This window comes from Mchenga conophoros, linkage group LG20 (genome assembly GCF_057382185.1).
Source record: "Mchenga conophoros isolate Kocher_MC1m ecotype Shallow Benthic linkage group LG20, M_conophoros_male_GT1.1, whole genome shotgun sequence".
NCBI classification, from domain to species: Eukaryota; Metazoa; Chordata; class Actinopteri; order Cichliformes; family Cichlidae; genus Mchenga; species Mchenga conophoros.
This window is the reverse complement of record NC_140545.1, coordinates 25,206,391-25,221,685: the sequence shown is the minus strand read 5'-3', so window position 1 is coordinate 25,221,685 and position 15,295 is coordinate 25,206,391. Positions and strand designations below refer to the sequence as shown.

Genomic DNA, 15,295 nt, shown 5'->3' with positions numbered 1-15,295 from the left:
GGGCTGTGGTTAATCTGTGCAGTGTTCAATCACACAGTTAGTGCTTGGAGGAAACAGAGCTTTTAAGTGCTGGCCACTAATATCTCCTGTAAATGAATCAGTCGCCCACAGTTAGATGGTTGTTGGCTAACTGATAAATGATTATTACCTTCAATTTGTAACATAATTCACCTCATAATGATCAATTATGTGTAATAGAGACTGGTGAGACTGAGCAAATGAGAGCATAATTACAGAACTGCCAAAGAAATTTATAATGTAATTTTTGAAATTCATGGACATTTTCTGCATAAACCTTCACCTGCTACAGATACATGACTTACGTATAACAAGTTATGGGAATAAGTCCTTTCTAAAAAAAATAAAAGCGGTCTTTCTTTCTATGTAATGCTATCTAAAGAAATAGCAGAATATAAAGTACATCAAATAGGTCCTGAAGTGTACACCACTGCCATGATGTTTCACAGCAATTCACAGTTTAATGATTTTTCTCGGACTACGCAAAAACCAATCAAAATGTCATGTATTGTAATTTGAAAATATACGTTTTCCAAAGCAGCATGGGTCGGCAGCATGTCAACTGTTTTTGACCTTTTTTGAATAAGCCATTGTAACAACAACTCTATACTAAAAGAATTTGAAAGCAGATATTAGTCATTGTTATTGATATTTCTCCAAGAGACGTAGGAGCATGGAGCCTAAAAAAAGGAAAACTGCCCACCGAAATGCCACAGAAAGGGAGCCCTTTTCTTAAAATATCACACCGTCTCGCAGGGGCTGCTTGCTGTGTGCTTGGTTTATTACAACAAAGAGAGCATAGCTCATGCTGCAAACCCAGCCAACTACAGGAGCCAAATGTAGCATGCTTGTGTAAACGCTGTCAAGAATGTGGCAACATTTTAAGACTGCACCATTATCTACTCCGCTGACTCAAATTCAAGCTCGACTTTGCACAGATTTGCAGAAAAGTTGTCACTGATTACGTGCAAATCAATGACAGTTTGAACAGTTTGAATATACCTGTTCAACTGCTCATTAGCATAACTGATCAACTGATCATGACAGCAACTCAATGCATTCAGTCATGTAGACATATTCAGAACAACCTGAACACTTTTTCAGCTGTTGTTGAAAGACAGAATAATACCCTAATACACACACATACAGAAATTGCTGATCTACTATGATTTTCCTGCACAAACACCTCTGGGGTTTACAGAAAATGCCTTGTTGATGCCAGAGGTCAGGGGAGAATGCCCAGACTGTGTTGAGCTGACAGGAAGGCAAACCATTTGTTGCAAGGTACGCAGAAGAGTATCTCTGAATACAGGAGATGGGCTAAACACTGGGCGCCACTCCTGTCAGCTAAGAACAGGAAACTGAAGGAACATTTTAAAGTAAGCTGGACAATAAAAGATTGGAAAAATGTCGCCTGGTCTAATGAGTCCCAATTTATGCCGAGACATTTGGATGGTGGGTCAGAATTTGGCATAAACAACAAAAGCATGGAACCATCACACCTTGTATGAACGATTCAGGCTGCAGTTGGTGTAATGATGTGAGGGTTTTCGTCGCATACTGTGGGCCCCTTAGCACCAATTGAGCATCGTTTAAATGCCTACCTGAGTATTGTTGCTGAGCATCTCCATCCCTTTATGGCCACAGTGTACCCATCTTTTGATTGCTGCTTCTAGCAGCATAACACACTATGTCACAAAGCTCAATCATCATCAGACAGTGAGTTCTCTGTACTCAAAAGGTCTCCAGAGCCACCAGATCGCAATCCAATAGTGTAGCTTTGGAATGCGGTGGAAAGGGAAATTTAACATCATGGATGTGCAGCTGACAAAACTGCAGTAACTGTTTTATGCCATTATGTCAATAATAAAATAATGCTGAATACCTAGTAGAGAGGTGTAATAATAAAGTACATATAAACAATTGATCTACTAATCGGAAGGTTGGTGCATTCTAAATATCCTTGGTCAAGATCCTAATCCAGAGTTGCTCTCTGATGAATCCATCGGAGTATGAATATTCGACAGAAAGCACTTAAGCATGGAAAGAAAAAAAGTGCTTGTATGAATAGGGGTGAATGAGGCATATTGTATCATGCTCTCAGAGTACTCAGATATAGAAAGCACTATATAAGAACTAGTCTTTAGTTTCTGTCACGAGTTGTGTTTATCTCCCCTGTAATACACACAGACACATCATCATTGAAAACATGTTTAATGCTGCACCATGTTCTCAAATAAATGGGACTTTACACCATCTTTGAGGCTTTACAAATAGTATTACATTTTATTAATATATTTTCATAAAACAAGTTTAAGACTGTATCAAAAACTCAGTAAAAACATTAGATTTTTAACCATTTTTTCTTATGGTGATATCAGATATGAAATGTACATAATTCACATATTATAGTGGTTTCTTTGATCCCCCATCATATTGAGAATTTCTTTTGTGATGGGCAGGTAAACATTTTATACCCTCACAAACTATAAAGTCTTTTTTTATGATTGTGATCATAAATCTAGACATACAATTAAAAAATAAAATAATTTCCCAATCTGCCCCCTCCCCCCGACTAGGTTTACTGATAAAACACTGACATTATGGAGTGGTTTAATTTCACAGGCACACAATTATGTACATCCCCTTGTCCCCATGCCTCATCTGAACTGACAACAGGCAGTGCACTAAGCATAACAGTGCAACACCTAGAGGCAGAGCAGTGATAATACAGTACTCTTACACCCACCCGCCCCCACACCAACAAAACCAACTGAATATAAGACAGTGGATCCAACTCATCGGGTACGTCTCCATTTCTCATACTGTTCGAAAGCACAGCATTCCTATGGCCCCTTTGTTATCTTTCCAGCATCCCTACAAGGTTTGCCTCGTGACCGCAGACATCTCACAGGCAGATTCAGTGGCACAGATGAACAAAAATAAAATCATTTGTTTTGTAACTTAATTAGGCTACAGCTACAACAGGCGTGATCAGTGTAATGTTCTTTTGTGATCTAGTACCAGAGGAATTTCAGTCATGTAATGAGTTCAAGGATACATTTTTTTTTCCCCTCTCCTCCTCATTCGACCACCACGTAATGCTTTCGGTTCTGCGCAAGACACATAGTGCAAGGTTTAACAAGAATTTGCATAAGTGCAACATTTGCATGTTATTGTAGAGAGGGAGGCAAAAAGCATAGAAGAGAACAGGGAAAGACTCATGTCTAAGAAACAAACTAATTTTTTGTGTAAATAAAATGTTTCATGCTTTCAGTTTGGCATTATGAATTTCATTCCCCTCTAGAAATAACAGGTGCAAAATCTTAGTAAACCTAGCCGAAAAGACAGATAAGAGTGATATAGAACTCATAAAGATTAACATTGTGAGGAAGAGCCTCAAGTCTGTTGTCATGGTGACATCTGCTCAATGGCCCTGTGGGCTTCATTTTTTCCTGCTTCTTTATTATTTTCTATACAATAGAAATAGTACATCATTGAAGATAAAATTGACTCCTCTTGGCAAGAACAGAAAAAAAAAAAAAAAAAAAAAAAAAAAATATGCAAGAAGTCAAAAGCAGATCTGAAGGACAAAGAAAAATTAAACAGTTTTTCATCCATTCGCCCTGTGCCTGTAGTTGAATTGTATGATGTATTGTCTTATCCATGTTGGTGAGATATATGATTATGGTTGCCTGCTTCTCTATAAAGTCAAAGCCATTTCATTAAACATGTAAAATTACTCCTGTAGTAATTCGACAAGCATCCCTAGATTGCACCTGCTTTCAAAACTCAAAGCCCCTGGTGTGCGTTAGGGAGGCACATAGGGAGGAGGTGACCTGTACGCGGTCATGTTCTTAGGGCGGGAGCCTTTGCCCTCTATGGGCACAGTAAATGGTGGGGGAGGCTGGTAAGGTGGGGCATTAGGATCATCATCTTGATAAACTGAATATTCCTCCAACAGATCCTGGTTTAGCAGGGTGCTGTGAGGGCCAGACATGTTTGGGTATTCTGGAGGAGGAAGTGGGGGCTTTTCCTCCTGGAGGATAAGAGGAATGCTGGAGGACGGTGGTGACTTTGAATCATCCAACTCATCTGCAAATATTATTGGAACGCCCTTCTTGATGAAAGTTGCTTGCTCCTCTATGGTCATCTTCCCCTTACGCTTCTTGCGGTAACAAACCATAGCAATGATTCCAGCGATGAGCAGCAGGGCAGCTACTACTACAGCAGGAATGACAGTGTGCAGGTAAACGTCATCAGGGCCCTTAATTGGATCAGGTGAAGGCGTAGCTGTAGGAAGCTCAGGCATTGGCACCTCTCCTGGTGGAATGAATGTGTAATGTTGGCATTTATTGGTGCCACGAACTGAGATGTTAATGGGTTTGAATTCAGGCTCCATGGCTTTGATAAAGACCACTTTAGGGGTTCCTTGGGGATCAGCAATCCTGTTGCTGAGAATTGTGATCTGGTCCTTTGGACAAGGACTCTGCTGGAGACTGTTATTGGTCCATTCCACAACAATTGAGCCCCTAGTGATGCTTCTTAAGGTCACTGTGCTGCTGTTCCGATCTCCCAGGGCATAAGCCAACTTCTTAGTCAAAAGAATCTTTTTATGCACATCATTGCTTAAAGTGTTGGGGTCACCATGAAAACGAGCAGCAAACATTACTGAAGGTTTGTTATTATTAGACCAGCGATGGACTCTAACCTCAAACGCATCCATGATACTCTTCCCCCCTTTGTCAGTGGCTAACATGAAATACTCATGATTCCCCTCATGTTGCTCCTCTGGAAGGCCATACAAAAGCTGGATAGTGCTGTTGAACTGGATCCAAGATGTTTCAGTTACTGGTTCTTTGGGTGTCTTCTTTAAAGTCAAACGCAGCTTATCAGTAGTACCATCCTCTCGGTCATAAAATGCATCAGCAGCAATCTTAACCTCGAAGTATGTTCCCACCCATGCAGTCACCTGATCAATGGGGTTGCGGATCTCTGGAGTTGTATTAGAGTCCGGAGCAAGAGAGAGAGCTGTTGTGCGCCTAGGTGGTTTAGGAGTTGTGGACTTCGGTTCTCGGGGAGGTGGAGTCGAGGTTTTGGGTTTCTTAGGTTTTTTTGTGGAAGAGGGCTTGGGTTTTTTAGTGGTGCTTGGTGGTGTTGGCACTGCAGTAGCTTCCACAAAAGTAGGCCGGGTCATGGTAGGTTGAATGGGGATAGTGCTTGTAGTTCCTAGTATTCTGGTGGGTTGGGGAGGTCCAAAGACAGGTGTGTGAGCTATCTGATCCCTGACCCTCATGGTAGGCTTGACTGGAAGGGGCAAAGGGCCTCTGACAGGTGGAGCAGAATTATCAGTTGCTGGGGCAATAGAGGGTGATGTTGGAGTGGGAATAACACGTGAATATGGCTCTTGGTTAATAGTTGGAGGAAGCAGGGAGGGCACTGGAGTAGGAGTATTGTACAACTGCCGCCTGACCCGTCTGACTCCCTGGGGCTTTTTATTAACAATGTGCCAGCCAACCACTGGATAGCCCAGCCTAGCTGACATAGTCCCATCCTTTGCTGAGGATTGGACACTGCTAATGTCAGGAACGCTGCCCTGGTCAAGAGCACATCCAACTTTCCATGACAGTAGGGCGCCGTTTTCCACCACTTTCTTTGCATTTCCTGGTCCAGCCATGAAAGCAGACATGTCAAATAAGCGGTTGTTGACAACAGGGACCACCCTCATGTGTTCCAGTGGCACATGAGAGAATTTCCTCATATTGCCCAGTAAGCTGGCCCTCTGTTCAGCAACCATCTTTGTCAAGTCAGCATCCAAGATGACAGTAAGGACAGTGACAGGCTCCTCAGAACCACAGGTGAAAGGCTGCAGGCCACCAATATCAGACTGAAGTGTGATTAGGGGTGGCTCAGTATCAGCTCGTTCTTCTGGGTATACTTCAATAGAGAAGACTGTACTGGGGAATACTTGGCTACTAGTCTTCTGACTTTGCTCCTCACCTGACACCATGATATGATATACACCTTTATCTTGCTCCAGAGCCAAACCTCTGAGAATGCAGCTCTCTCTGTCCCAGTATAGCCAGGAGGGTAAAGTCTCCCTTCCCATCTCGGTGAGCTTCAAGAGGGAAACAGGAAAAAACAAAACACGTCATTACCATTTTTTTTTTTACAACAAAGATAATTTTGAGATAAAAATTGAGCACATTCATTGACTGCTCCATATCAGAAGTAGCTGCAAATGACTTTGAAAATGTACAAGGATTCAAGTAATATCAAAATTACCTGGTCTGACTAGCAGATTAAATTCTATGACACAGAACAAAGACAGACAAGTATATTTGAAGTAGTAATTCGAAGATTCATAGTCTTGTCTGGAAACATGTGAATCTTTTTTTTTTTTTATATTTCACATTGAACGAGCTGCCAGTAAACGGGACCGTCATTCAGTTCAGTTTATCAAATCCTTCCAAACATGAACAGGAAGCCGAGTGAGCGTCTATTCATAATAAGAACTGTGAGTCATCACTCATCATTTTGAGTTATTACTGTATGACAGGATATCATTCTGCATCACCACTTGGGCCAATAATAATCTCATCTCATTCGTAAGTCTGACTTGAACAAATTGCAACAAAGTCAGCTTCAATCAGCAGTGATACAGTGATCAAATCTGAAGGGTAAATGGGATAAGACAAATCTCCACACCAACTGAAATTCAAGGCGAAAAAAAGAGACAAGACTCAGAACAACAAAAAATAGGTAATGTGTTAAATTTTGTTTCCTCAACCACACTTAAGTTCAGTTATACTTTCATTAGAGGCCCAGAAAAAAACAAAAATTTAACACACTTTTCTATATAGCTTTCATTTAGTTTAGTATAAGAATGAATTTTAACCGGGGGGGGGGGGGGGGGGGGGGGGGGGGAGACCCTTAACATTCAGTTGTCTTTTTTTCTCCTACACTACATCCACACTGAAGAGGAATATGGTTGTATTTTCCAACAAATAAAAGGAGCTCAAATCTACTATGCAAACTTTATTAATATAGACCATTTTTGTTACCATTTGTACAGCAACATTGTTCTTTTCTTCACAGAGAAAGATTTTTTTTAAAATGTTAATTTATAATTAATAAATTGCCACATATATCACCATTAGATTCATCTCAATGATTTTGCTGGTTTTTTTACCTGCACACTGCAGCCTGCATGGGCACGTCCTGGTGGTACCTTCAACTGGAACACCTGGCCCACAGTTGCTGAGGAGTCAGGGATACTGGTGTGCACTCCCTCATTCTTTGCAGAGGAATCTGGGACAGCTGTGGGCGGCCCTTCACCAACTAAGGATGCTGCAGCGTTGAGCTCAGAGAGCACAGAGGACTGCATGGATGCCTCTAGTTCCACAGATATCATCTCCACAAGTGTCTCTTGCTGTTCTGGTACTGTGCCCTGAGTCAGGGTCGCCAGAAGCCCCATTATCAGAGGGATAGTCCTGCACGAAATAAGCCTGCTCCCCCCAGCATCCCCACAGCTCACGTCTCTCCGTTTATAGTGCATAGCAATAGGCCTTTGGGCTGCCCAACAGATGTCTATGAACAACTGAAGAGGCCACATGCACTGAAGTCAAACTGATGATATGCTTGACAGTCAGATTCCTTAGTGATTGGCTATGCTTGAAAATGCAACGGTTTCTCTTTGTTGTCCTCTGTGATCCATGAAGAGATCTTTGGCAGCCTGCTAGACAGCCATGACATCTGGCTATATAGAAAAGAAGAAAAAAAAATGAGGGCAACAAAGTGGAAACATACATAAAAACATCAGTGTAAACATACATCTATTATTACAGGTTGCGTGGTAGTTTCTGCAGACATCTATTATGGTGGGGGTTTTTTGGCACTTGTTTACCAATTAATATTAATGTCCATAATTCTTGGTGTAAATATATGTACTACACAGTAGAGGGTCCTGAAAAATTGCTCAGTGGAAAATAAAAAGGATCTGCTATGACACTTCATTTTTCCATTTATTTAGAATGCTAAATCAGCAACAGAAAAAAAACCTCAATGTCTCACTCTGTCACTGGTCCATAGCCCAGCTTCTAAGAAGGAACCCAGAATTAATACATAATGACAAACCACCACAAATGCCCATTACATTACACATCTGCCAATCCAAAAAAAATTCACTTTCTGCCAAGAACCCTCAAAACACTATTTGTCTTATTTTATTGATATGCAAATTGCAGCTATGCAACTTTAAATCTGTGGTTTATGGTGTAAAATGGCAACAATTTTTAAGTTATTAAATTGTTTTTTGATATATTAAATGTCTGACATCTTAATTTACAGCTCACCATGGAGTCAAGTACTGTCAAGTATTATGCATGGCCTAGTGAATGAAAAGGATTTGAAACGGTATTAAGCTTTCTCACTGTAATCTAGAGCCACAACATTATTCAGGTAAGTTCCCAAATGCATTCTTCTTTAAAAAAAAAAAAAAAAAGTTCAATAACAATGTAACATAATGTTAATACATTTTAAATACATTATTAGAAAAAGAAAGAAAAAAAAAGTTGATCACCTAATGATCTTTACTTCTATGCCACGCCATTTTGAGTTATAATGAGTCTCATGAGATGATGGAGTGTCAAAGGTTGTTTGTCTTTGTTGTAAATTTTAATTAGATGCCCTGGGGAGTCTCCATTGCGCTGACCTAGCCAACCCCAATCCTGTAACACTCAAATGGGCACAGGAGGGTCAGCCGTTTGCCCAGAATCCTAATGCTTAACTCGCACAACGTATGACGTCAACAGACACACTCCAATATATTGTCAAATAGTGGCTACACTTGTCCCTCACTAGAATCCCTTTATGTATAATCTAAGCCATAGAAAAACAAAACAGTTAATACACAAATTGCTCATTTATCAATGCTTTATGCTGTCTGGAAAAAACTAACAATAAAAACAATATTACCGGGATGATTCATACAAGAAAGCGCATAAAAACTAAAAAGGGCAGCCGTGCAATGAAAGGAAATGAATGAAAGGAAACTCACAGGAAGCAAGACATCACAAAATATATACACAAGTATTTACTTTACATTGGTGGGAGCACAGGCTGTGCATTATTGTTTTGCAATAAGCCATTAAATTTAATGAACATAATGAAAAGTAATCATTACTGAAATCATCCATGCATGAAACTCTGGTGTACCTGTAAACTGAAATGCAGCAGCAATAACTCTAATGTTCAGATTTGATTGTGTCCCTTACTCGCTCTCCTTTAAAAAGCATTAAGACAATCTATAACATATTTAAACTTGAATCTCTTTGGAAAAGAAAAAAAGAAAAGAAAAAGAAATTATAGTTGCACGGTGGTTAGCACTGTTGGCTCACAGCAAGAAGGTCCTGAGTTCAATTCCACCATCAGGCTGGCGTCTTTCAGTGTGGAGTTTGCATGTTCTCCCTGTGTTTGCGTGGGATCTCTCCGGCTACCTCCCACAGTTCAAAGGCATGCAGTTAGTGGGGTTAGTTTAATCGGTAATTCTAAATTGCCCATAGGTGTGAATGAGTGCGAATTGTTGTCTGTGGCTGTGTGTTAGACAGATTGGCGACCTGCCCAGGTGTACCCTGCCTCTTGCCCTAAGAAAGCAAGGATAGGCTCACCCCCCACCCCGAAAAGGATAAGTGGAAGAGGATGGATGGATGGATAGTTCCTAAGAATAACTGTTACTTGCTACTACATCACTGACACTCAAACACCTGGTTGATCAATTTTATGCAAATAAGACAACCTTTAAAATTTGTACCCATTCTTAGTTCCTACTGTTATCCCCCCCCGCCCCCCAAACTCCTTACACCCATTTAGTAAGCCTTATTTGCAATTTGTGTATTCTAACTCAGCTGATTAAACAGCTGAATGGATGCATTTTCTCTACTGGAAGGTTTTCAATAGAAAGCAATGTTGCAGGTGGGAGTGATCAGAATCTCAGAGGGAATCTGAAACAGCAAATCCTGCACATTATTTGCAGACCTCTATCAATTTGCTCATTTCACTGCTTTTAAAAAAAAAGGAAAAAGAGGAGAAAATTGGAACATCCCTAAGCCAACACCTCTTTTTAAGGTGTTAATAACGTTTATAATATCACACTGCAACTAAGAAGGCATTTGGATGGGATATTTACTTGACTAAAGATACCATGTTGCCTTTGTGATCTAAATTATTCTAAACACATTAAATGTTTTAATTTTAGTGATTTGCTTTAAGTAGCTAAAACATGTTCTTCAGAAAAGCCAATTACGAAAATAACAGTTTACATTACTGTAAAATTTGTAGCTCGAAATATTGTCATTACTTTTGTGGCAAATTAATACCCTTTTCCTGTTAACCCGTCAAAATGGTACAACCAACAACTACTGTTCCACGTTTTAAATATAGATCGTTCAAGTTCTTTTTACAACAAGTGCACATTACAGTAGTTTTCAAGTCAACCAATGCCCCAATGAGACTAAGAGAGGACAACCCTCAATTTATACAGATATATAGATACATATAAGACTATTTTTGTTTGCTTGTTTTGAGCTAATACCATGTGACAACTAATCAGGACACTAAACAGCCACACATGAACAACTCCAAGTACATATACTACAATTACCAGAAAGCTTTAGGTTTATATATGGAACAAAAAACAACAACAAAACTCCAAACCTAAATGTAATAAATTTACTGACATGTAAATTTGGTCACATTTGAGGTTGCTGAACTTGCATGTCTAGACTGTTACAAGCATCACTACCCTGTCTCCCAAATGCGGTTGGATGAATGTCTAAGATAAGATAACCAAAAAAAAAAAAAAACACAACCCCAAAACAAAACAAAATCACAGATCAAAATCCACTGCAGGTATGTTGTATCTCACTCTGATTTGGACTGTTATGACTACACTGCCAGATGGGCAAATGATGATATACAAGAAAAATTCACATTCTGTATCCCCCACCAGCTTGCTGAAGAGACATATCAGAGGAGGAGCATTTTATATACAAAATATATTTACACAAAGGCACTTTAAAACACTAGTTTAAAAAAAAAAAAAAAAAAAAAAAGAAAAAAAAAAAGGAACACAATGGATTTGTTCTTCAAATATGAAGTTTGACGCCTACTCCGCAAAAGAGTACTGAGTCACACCACACCTAACACATAAACCAGGTTGAAACATGTTGCTTATCTGGGATTTTTATCTGAGTCACTTCAGTGGGATTTCAATCCCCTGTCCCTCTCCCCCAGTTCTCTTCTGACTCCAAACCCAGGCAGTCTCTTTAACACACATACATCTTGAATTGACTGCAACATGCAGGCTGAGTGTAAAGACAAAAGGTACTGCTTGAGCCGTGTATCCATCTGTGTTCAAAATGTAAAACACAAACATTACCATGAAAACAGTTTACACCCATAAGCCTTATTTAGACTGAGCACCACACCTCAGGCTGCTGCCACACACAAATGGGGGGGGGGGGGGTAGGCAACATCTGAGCATCAAAGTAAGCTCTCCACAGTGTGACCTAGATTTTAATCACGTTCAGTATGTAGGAAGTTTTAAATAAAAGTCAAACGACATCTCATTAAGAAACATTAAACGTTTCAAATCAATGTGCATTTGTAGTGTTCCAACACGCTGTTCAAATGAACAACTAAACGGCTTTAAAATTCAAACGTCTGCATAACAGGGTGTGTTTAAGATGAATAATCCTCAGGACTAATTAGGATGTGTCATTTCAGGAAAAGCCCAGCAATCTAAACATTGTTTTATAAAGAGATTACTCATGAAGTCTGGGTCTCTCTGGTGTTCAAATCATTAAATATATCAAAAATAAACTAAAGTGTTCTTCATCAAAGCACTCATTCAAAAAGAAAATAAAACCTATTCTGGCTTAATTACCTTTCCCATTGCACATAAAAGAGTATAATTATGCACCATTGTTACTGTCATATTTTCTTTGTAGCAGCACTGAGGCCGAGTTACATAGCACTCCTTAAAATATTTAAAGGATACTTTCAAAACCCCAGCATTAACCCAAACCTCATTAAATTGTTCTGTTTTATACACATAGTGGAGCCAAATACATATGCTACAACAAATCATGTTCCTATGACAACTGTATAAATGCTTGAAAACATCAAAACCTCCCCATTTCTATGATAAAGCCTTTTTTTTAAAAAATCTATGGTAAACAAAGCAATGACACAGACTTGAGCGTGGGTGATTTCTGCCCATTTCACATTGAGGCCCACACTAGTGGGGCGACGACACCGTTTAACAGCCGTGGTATCCATGCAGTCTGCAGTTCAACAGTAGTTAAAACTTGAAAACCATCAAAAATAATTAGGGCTCCGATGCACAGTGGCACTCTGGGCCAATTGAATTGACGTACCACATCCAGCAGCCTCTAGATAGTGCATGAGCTGAATAACAAACATATCCACAAGACAAGCTTGCTTTGCAGTTGGATGTTTCCCTTGTGTTGCCCTCCACTCTGTTCAACAAAGTAATGAAATAATGTGGAAAGAAAACACAAAATCGGCCTTGACTGAGTCAAAGTGTAACCTGCCGTGGTGACCTGCGAGCAGCTCGTTTAACGCTACAGGAAAAACTACTGTATGCTGTCAAACGCAGGAAGTCAAATCACACTTCTTTTTTTTCTGTAAATGAATTCACAGCTCTGTAATGCACAAAGACGCAGTGGAGTTTCAGGAGAAAAACAGCAACTAGCCAAATATATTTTAATCTGGAAATTGGTCCTTGTTCAGATCTAGGTTACTGATTAATTTTCCTTCAGTCGTGAGAATTCATTTATGGCCGAGACTACTGATGTTTGTGAGGTTACAACCCGCAAAGCAAGGTTAAAGCGAAGCTAACGAGCTGGTATAACGTCAAAATTCGATATTCACCCAGCTTTAATAGAAAGAAAAAGAAGAGGAAAAAAAAACACTCAGGCTAAAAGGAAATTAGCGATGTAACAGATGCATATACTGCGGTCGTTTATTTTTTATTTGTGTGTGTGTGTTTAGTTAAAAACACCTAATTTACATGTTTATAGGATTGTTAGTAATTTTGGGTAGCCAGTTATTGCCCTGGAGGTAGTGTCAGCTAAGTAACTAAACGTTGGCTACCGGGCCCCGTTTCCTTTGCCCCGTTTCCGTCGGGCTCGGTAGACGAGGCCTTTGTAAATGACAACGCCGCTTACGACGTTCAACCTTGATAAACCATTTGGCAACCCGCAGTAAATAAACTCCACCTTGACTGCAATACAAGCCTCTAAAACTGCAGTAAACGTATAATCGAGGAGCCGCGATGCGTGCCATCCCGAGCCCGTCCATCGCTAGCTCAGGGATGCACCTGTTCTATTCTAGGCGGACCAGAGCAGCGAGCTGCTGCTGGGGCATTCACCACAGATGCCCGACTCTCGCTCTCGGAAAATATAAAATAAAATAAACGCCGCTAATCTCAAACTCATACACGACAAAAATTAGGCTGCATGGCAGCACGCTCCATAAGCCACCGTCCGAATACATCAACTCACAAACACTAAAATCGAAGAACCGGACCGAGGTTTGGTAGCCACCGAACGGGCTAACTAACAAGCTAACAGCAGTAGAGTATAGTGGTGACAAATATAGCTCTTTACCTGCCTCGTCGGCCGAGAGGAGTTCGTGCCACAAAATGCGCCCATTTAAGTAAAGACGAAGAGGCAGACGTTTTTCTTAGTGCCACTCGTGAAAAAGCAACGGAACCCCAAAATTCAAACTGACCTTGTTAGCGAGCTAACGTTAGCTAACTCGCGCCGTAATGTCTCCTCTTCTACCCTGAGAGCGCAGCGAAGACTTCTCAAATGCCATAAAACATGCGCTTCCCTTTGAGCGCCACGGGAGGAAAAAATAAAAAGTCTAGTATCGTGTGAATAGGGTACCTGGGCACAGTCAAGGTAACATATGTCTCCCCTCTGGGTTGGTAAGTCTACAGACACTTCACAGCTCTGTGTTGTAATTATGTCGGTTACTACCCCTCCCCGGCTGCCTCGCTCTATCCTTCTCTTACACAGGTCTACAGGTTGAGGCCGATCGTGTGTACCAGCGTGACTCCACCTCCCTTTTATTTGGAGACGTGCAGGTGAACGCAGAATAAAGTGATGCAGGACAGTATGCAGCAAAACACAAGTTCCCCAGTAACCTAACCTCACAGTGTTGCTTGCGATGCAAACTTCAGTGAGGGCAAGTATTTCCCTGCAGAGCTTTGTTTTATTTTTATGACAATGTGCCTCTCTGATGATGATTAAAAAGGCAAGTGCAGGTATTCCCACTTGTACTTTTGTTCTGCCGTGAATGTACCCTTTTAACTAACACTCTTGAAGTGATATATTTGACTTTCTTTCTGTGCTTTATAGCAAATATTATGGGGTCATTGCAACGAGTTGGCAAAGATATCTAAGCTGTTGCGGCAACAGTTTAGATTGTGCTTGTTTTTCGCTGGAAACTGGTCAGATATTTTAAGGGTCACTCGTGGTCTGGAGGTTATATTTGTTCAAAGAAGGGTTTTGAAATGATTAACAGCTGAACTGATTTTCTGTTTGTGCTGGTAGAAATACAGTCCGTGTTTGCACATTCTTATCGTCAAAACAAACTAAAAGCTGGAAGTGGGGTATTGTGTGTGCGTGCACGGTTTTCACCAATGTGCATTTGCAAGAGTGATTTTTTTGTTCTCAGACTCCTGAGTGAGGGCAGCTGTAATATTAGTCACAGGGTGCACGCATGTGGTTGTTTATGAGTCCAAGGTTTAAAGGAATTAGGTGTTTCTAGGTTAACATTTCATTGCTAAAGCATCCTTGGTAAGTTTCTGATACATTATGTAACGTGTGACGTTTTCAAATGTCAAATATATAAAATCCTGTACCAGTTAGAGCTATGAGGAAAAAGGTCAGTATTGGTTCGTGGATTTGTTTAGCAATGGTTTGAGCTGCTGCCTGATTGCATTGCATAAAATTCCTTAAAATCCCCTTTCTTCACCTTGACAACTTCTTACCTTTCCTCTTATAGGTGGAACACAAAGATGGTGGCAATCCTTTGTGAAGATCTTTGAGCCTGTACGAATGACTGGTTGCATTAAGCCTGCATTATTATGGTTTTAAATAGGGCATGAGCTCTTTTGGGAAAAATACTTAAAAGACGAAAGGAAAGTTTAAAGAAAATGGAACATTTTCCAGACTGACAGTCGGTG

At 40.3% G+C, this 15,295-nt stretch overlaps 1 protein-coding gene across 3 annotated transcripts; it reads right to left on the bottom strand.

The window, feature by feature from the left end:
- Positions 1-2,276: 2,276 nt before the first annotated feature.
- On the bottom strand, positions 2,277-14,149 carry LOC146550920 (dystroglycan 1-like). 3 transcript variants are annotated; one of them, XM_085259841.1, is made up of 3 exons: positions 13,834-14,149; positions 7,211-7,777; positions 2,277-6,136 (listed from the first exon to the last, which is right to left on the bottom strand). In XM_085259841.1, the coding sequence occupies exons 2-3, from the start codon at positions 7,631-7,633 to the stop codon at positions 3,830-3,832; spliced, it is 2,730 nt and encodes a 909-aa protein (XP_085115967.1). In that variant the 5' UTR covers positions 7,634-7,777; positions 13,834-14,149; the 3' UTR covers positions 2,277-3,829. The 3 variants fall into 3 exon arrangements, with proteins under 3 accessions (XP_085115967.1, XP_085115968.1, XP_085115969.1); XM_085259842.1 differs by having other exon boundaries at positions 13,992-14,149; XM_085259843.1 differs by lacking the exon at positions 13,834-14,149 and adding an exon at positions 13,710-13,833.
- Between the last annotated feature and the right edge of the window lie 1,146 nt (positions 14,150-15,295).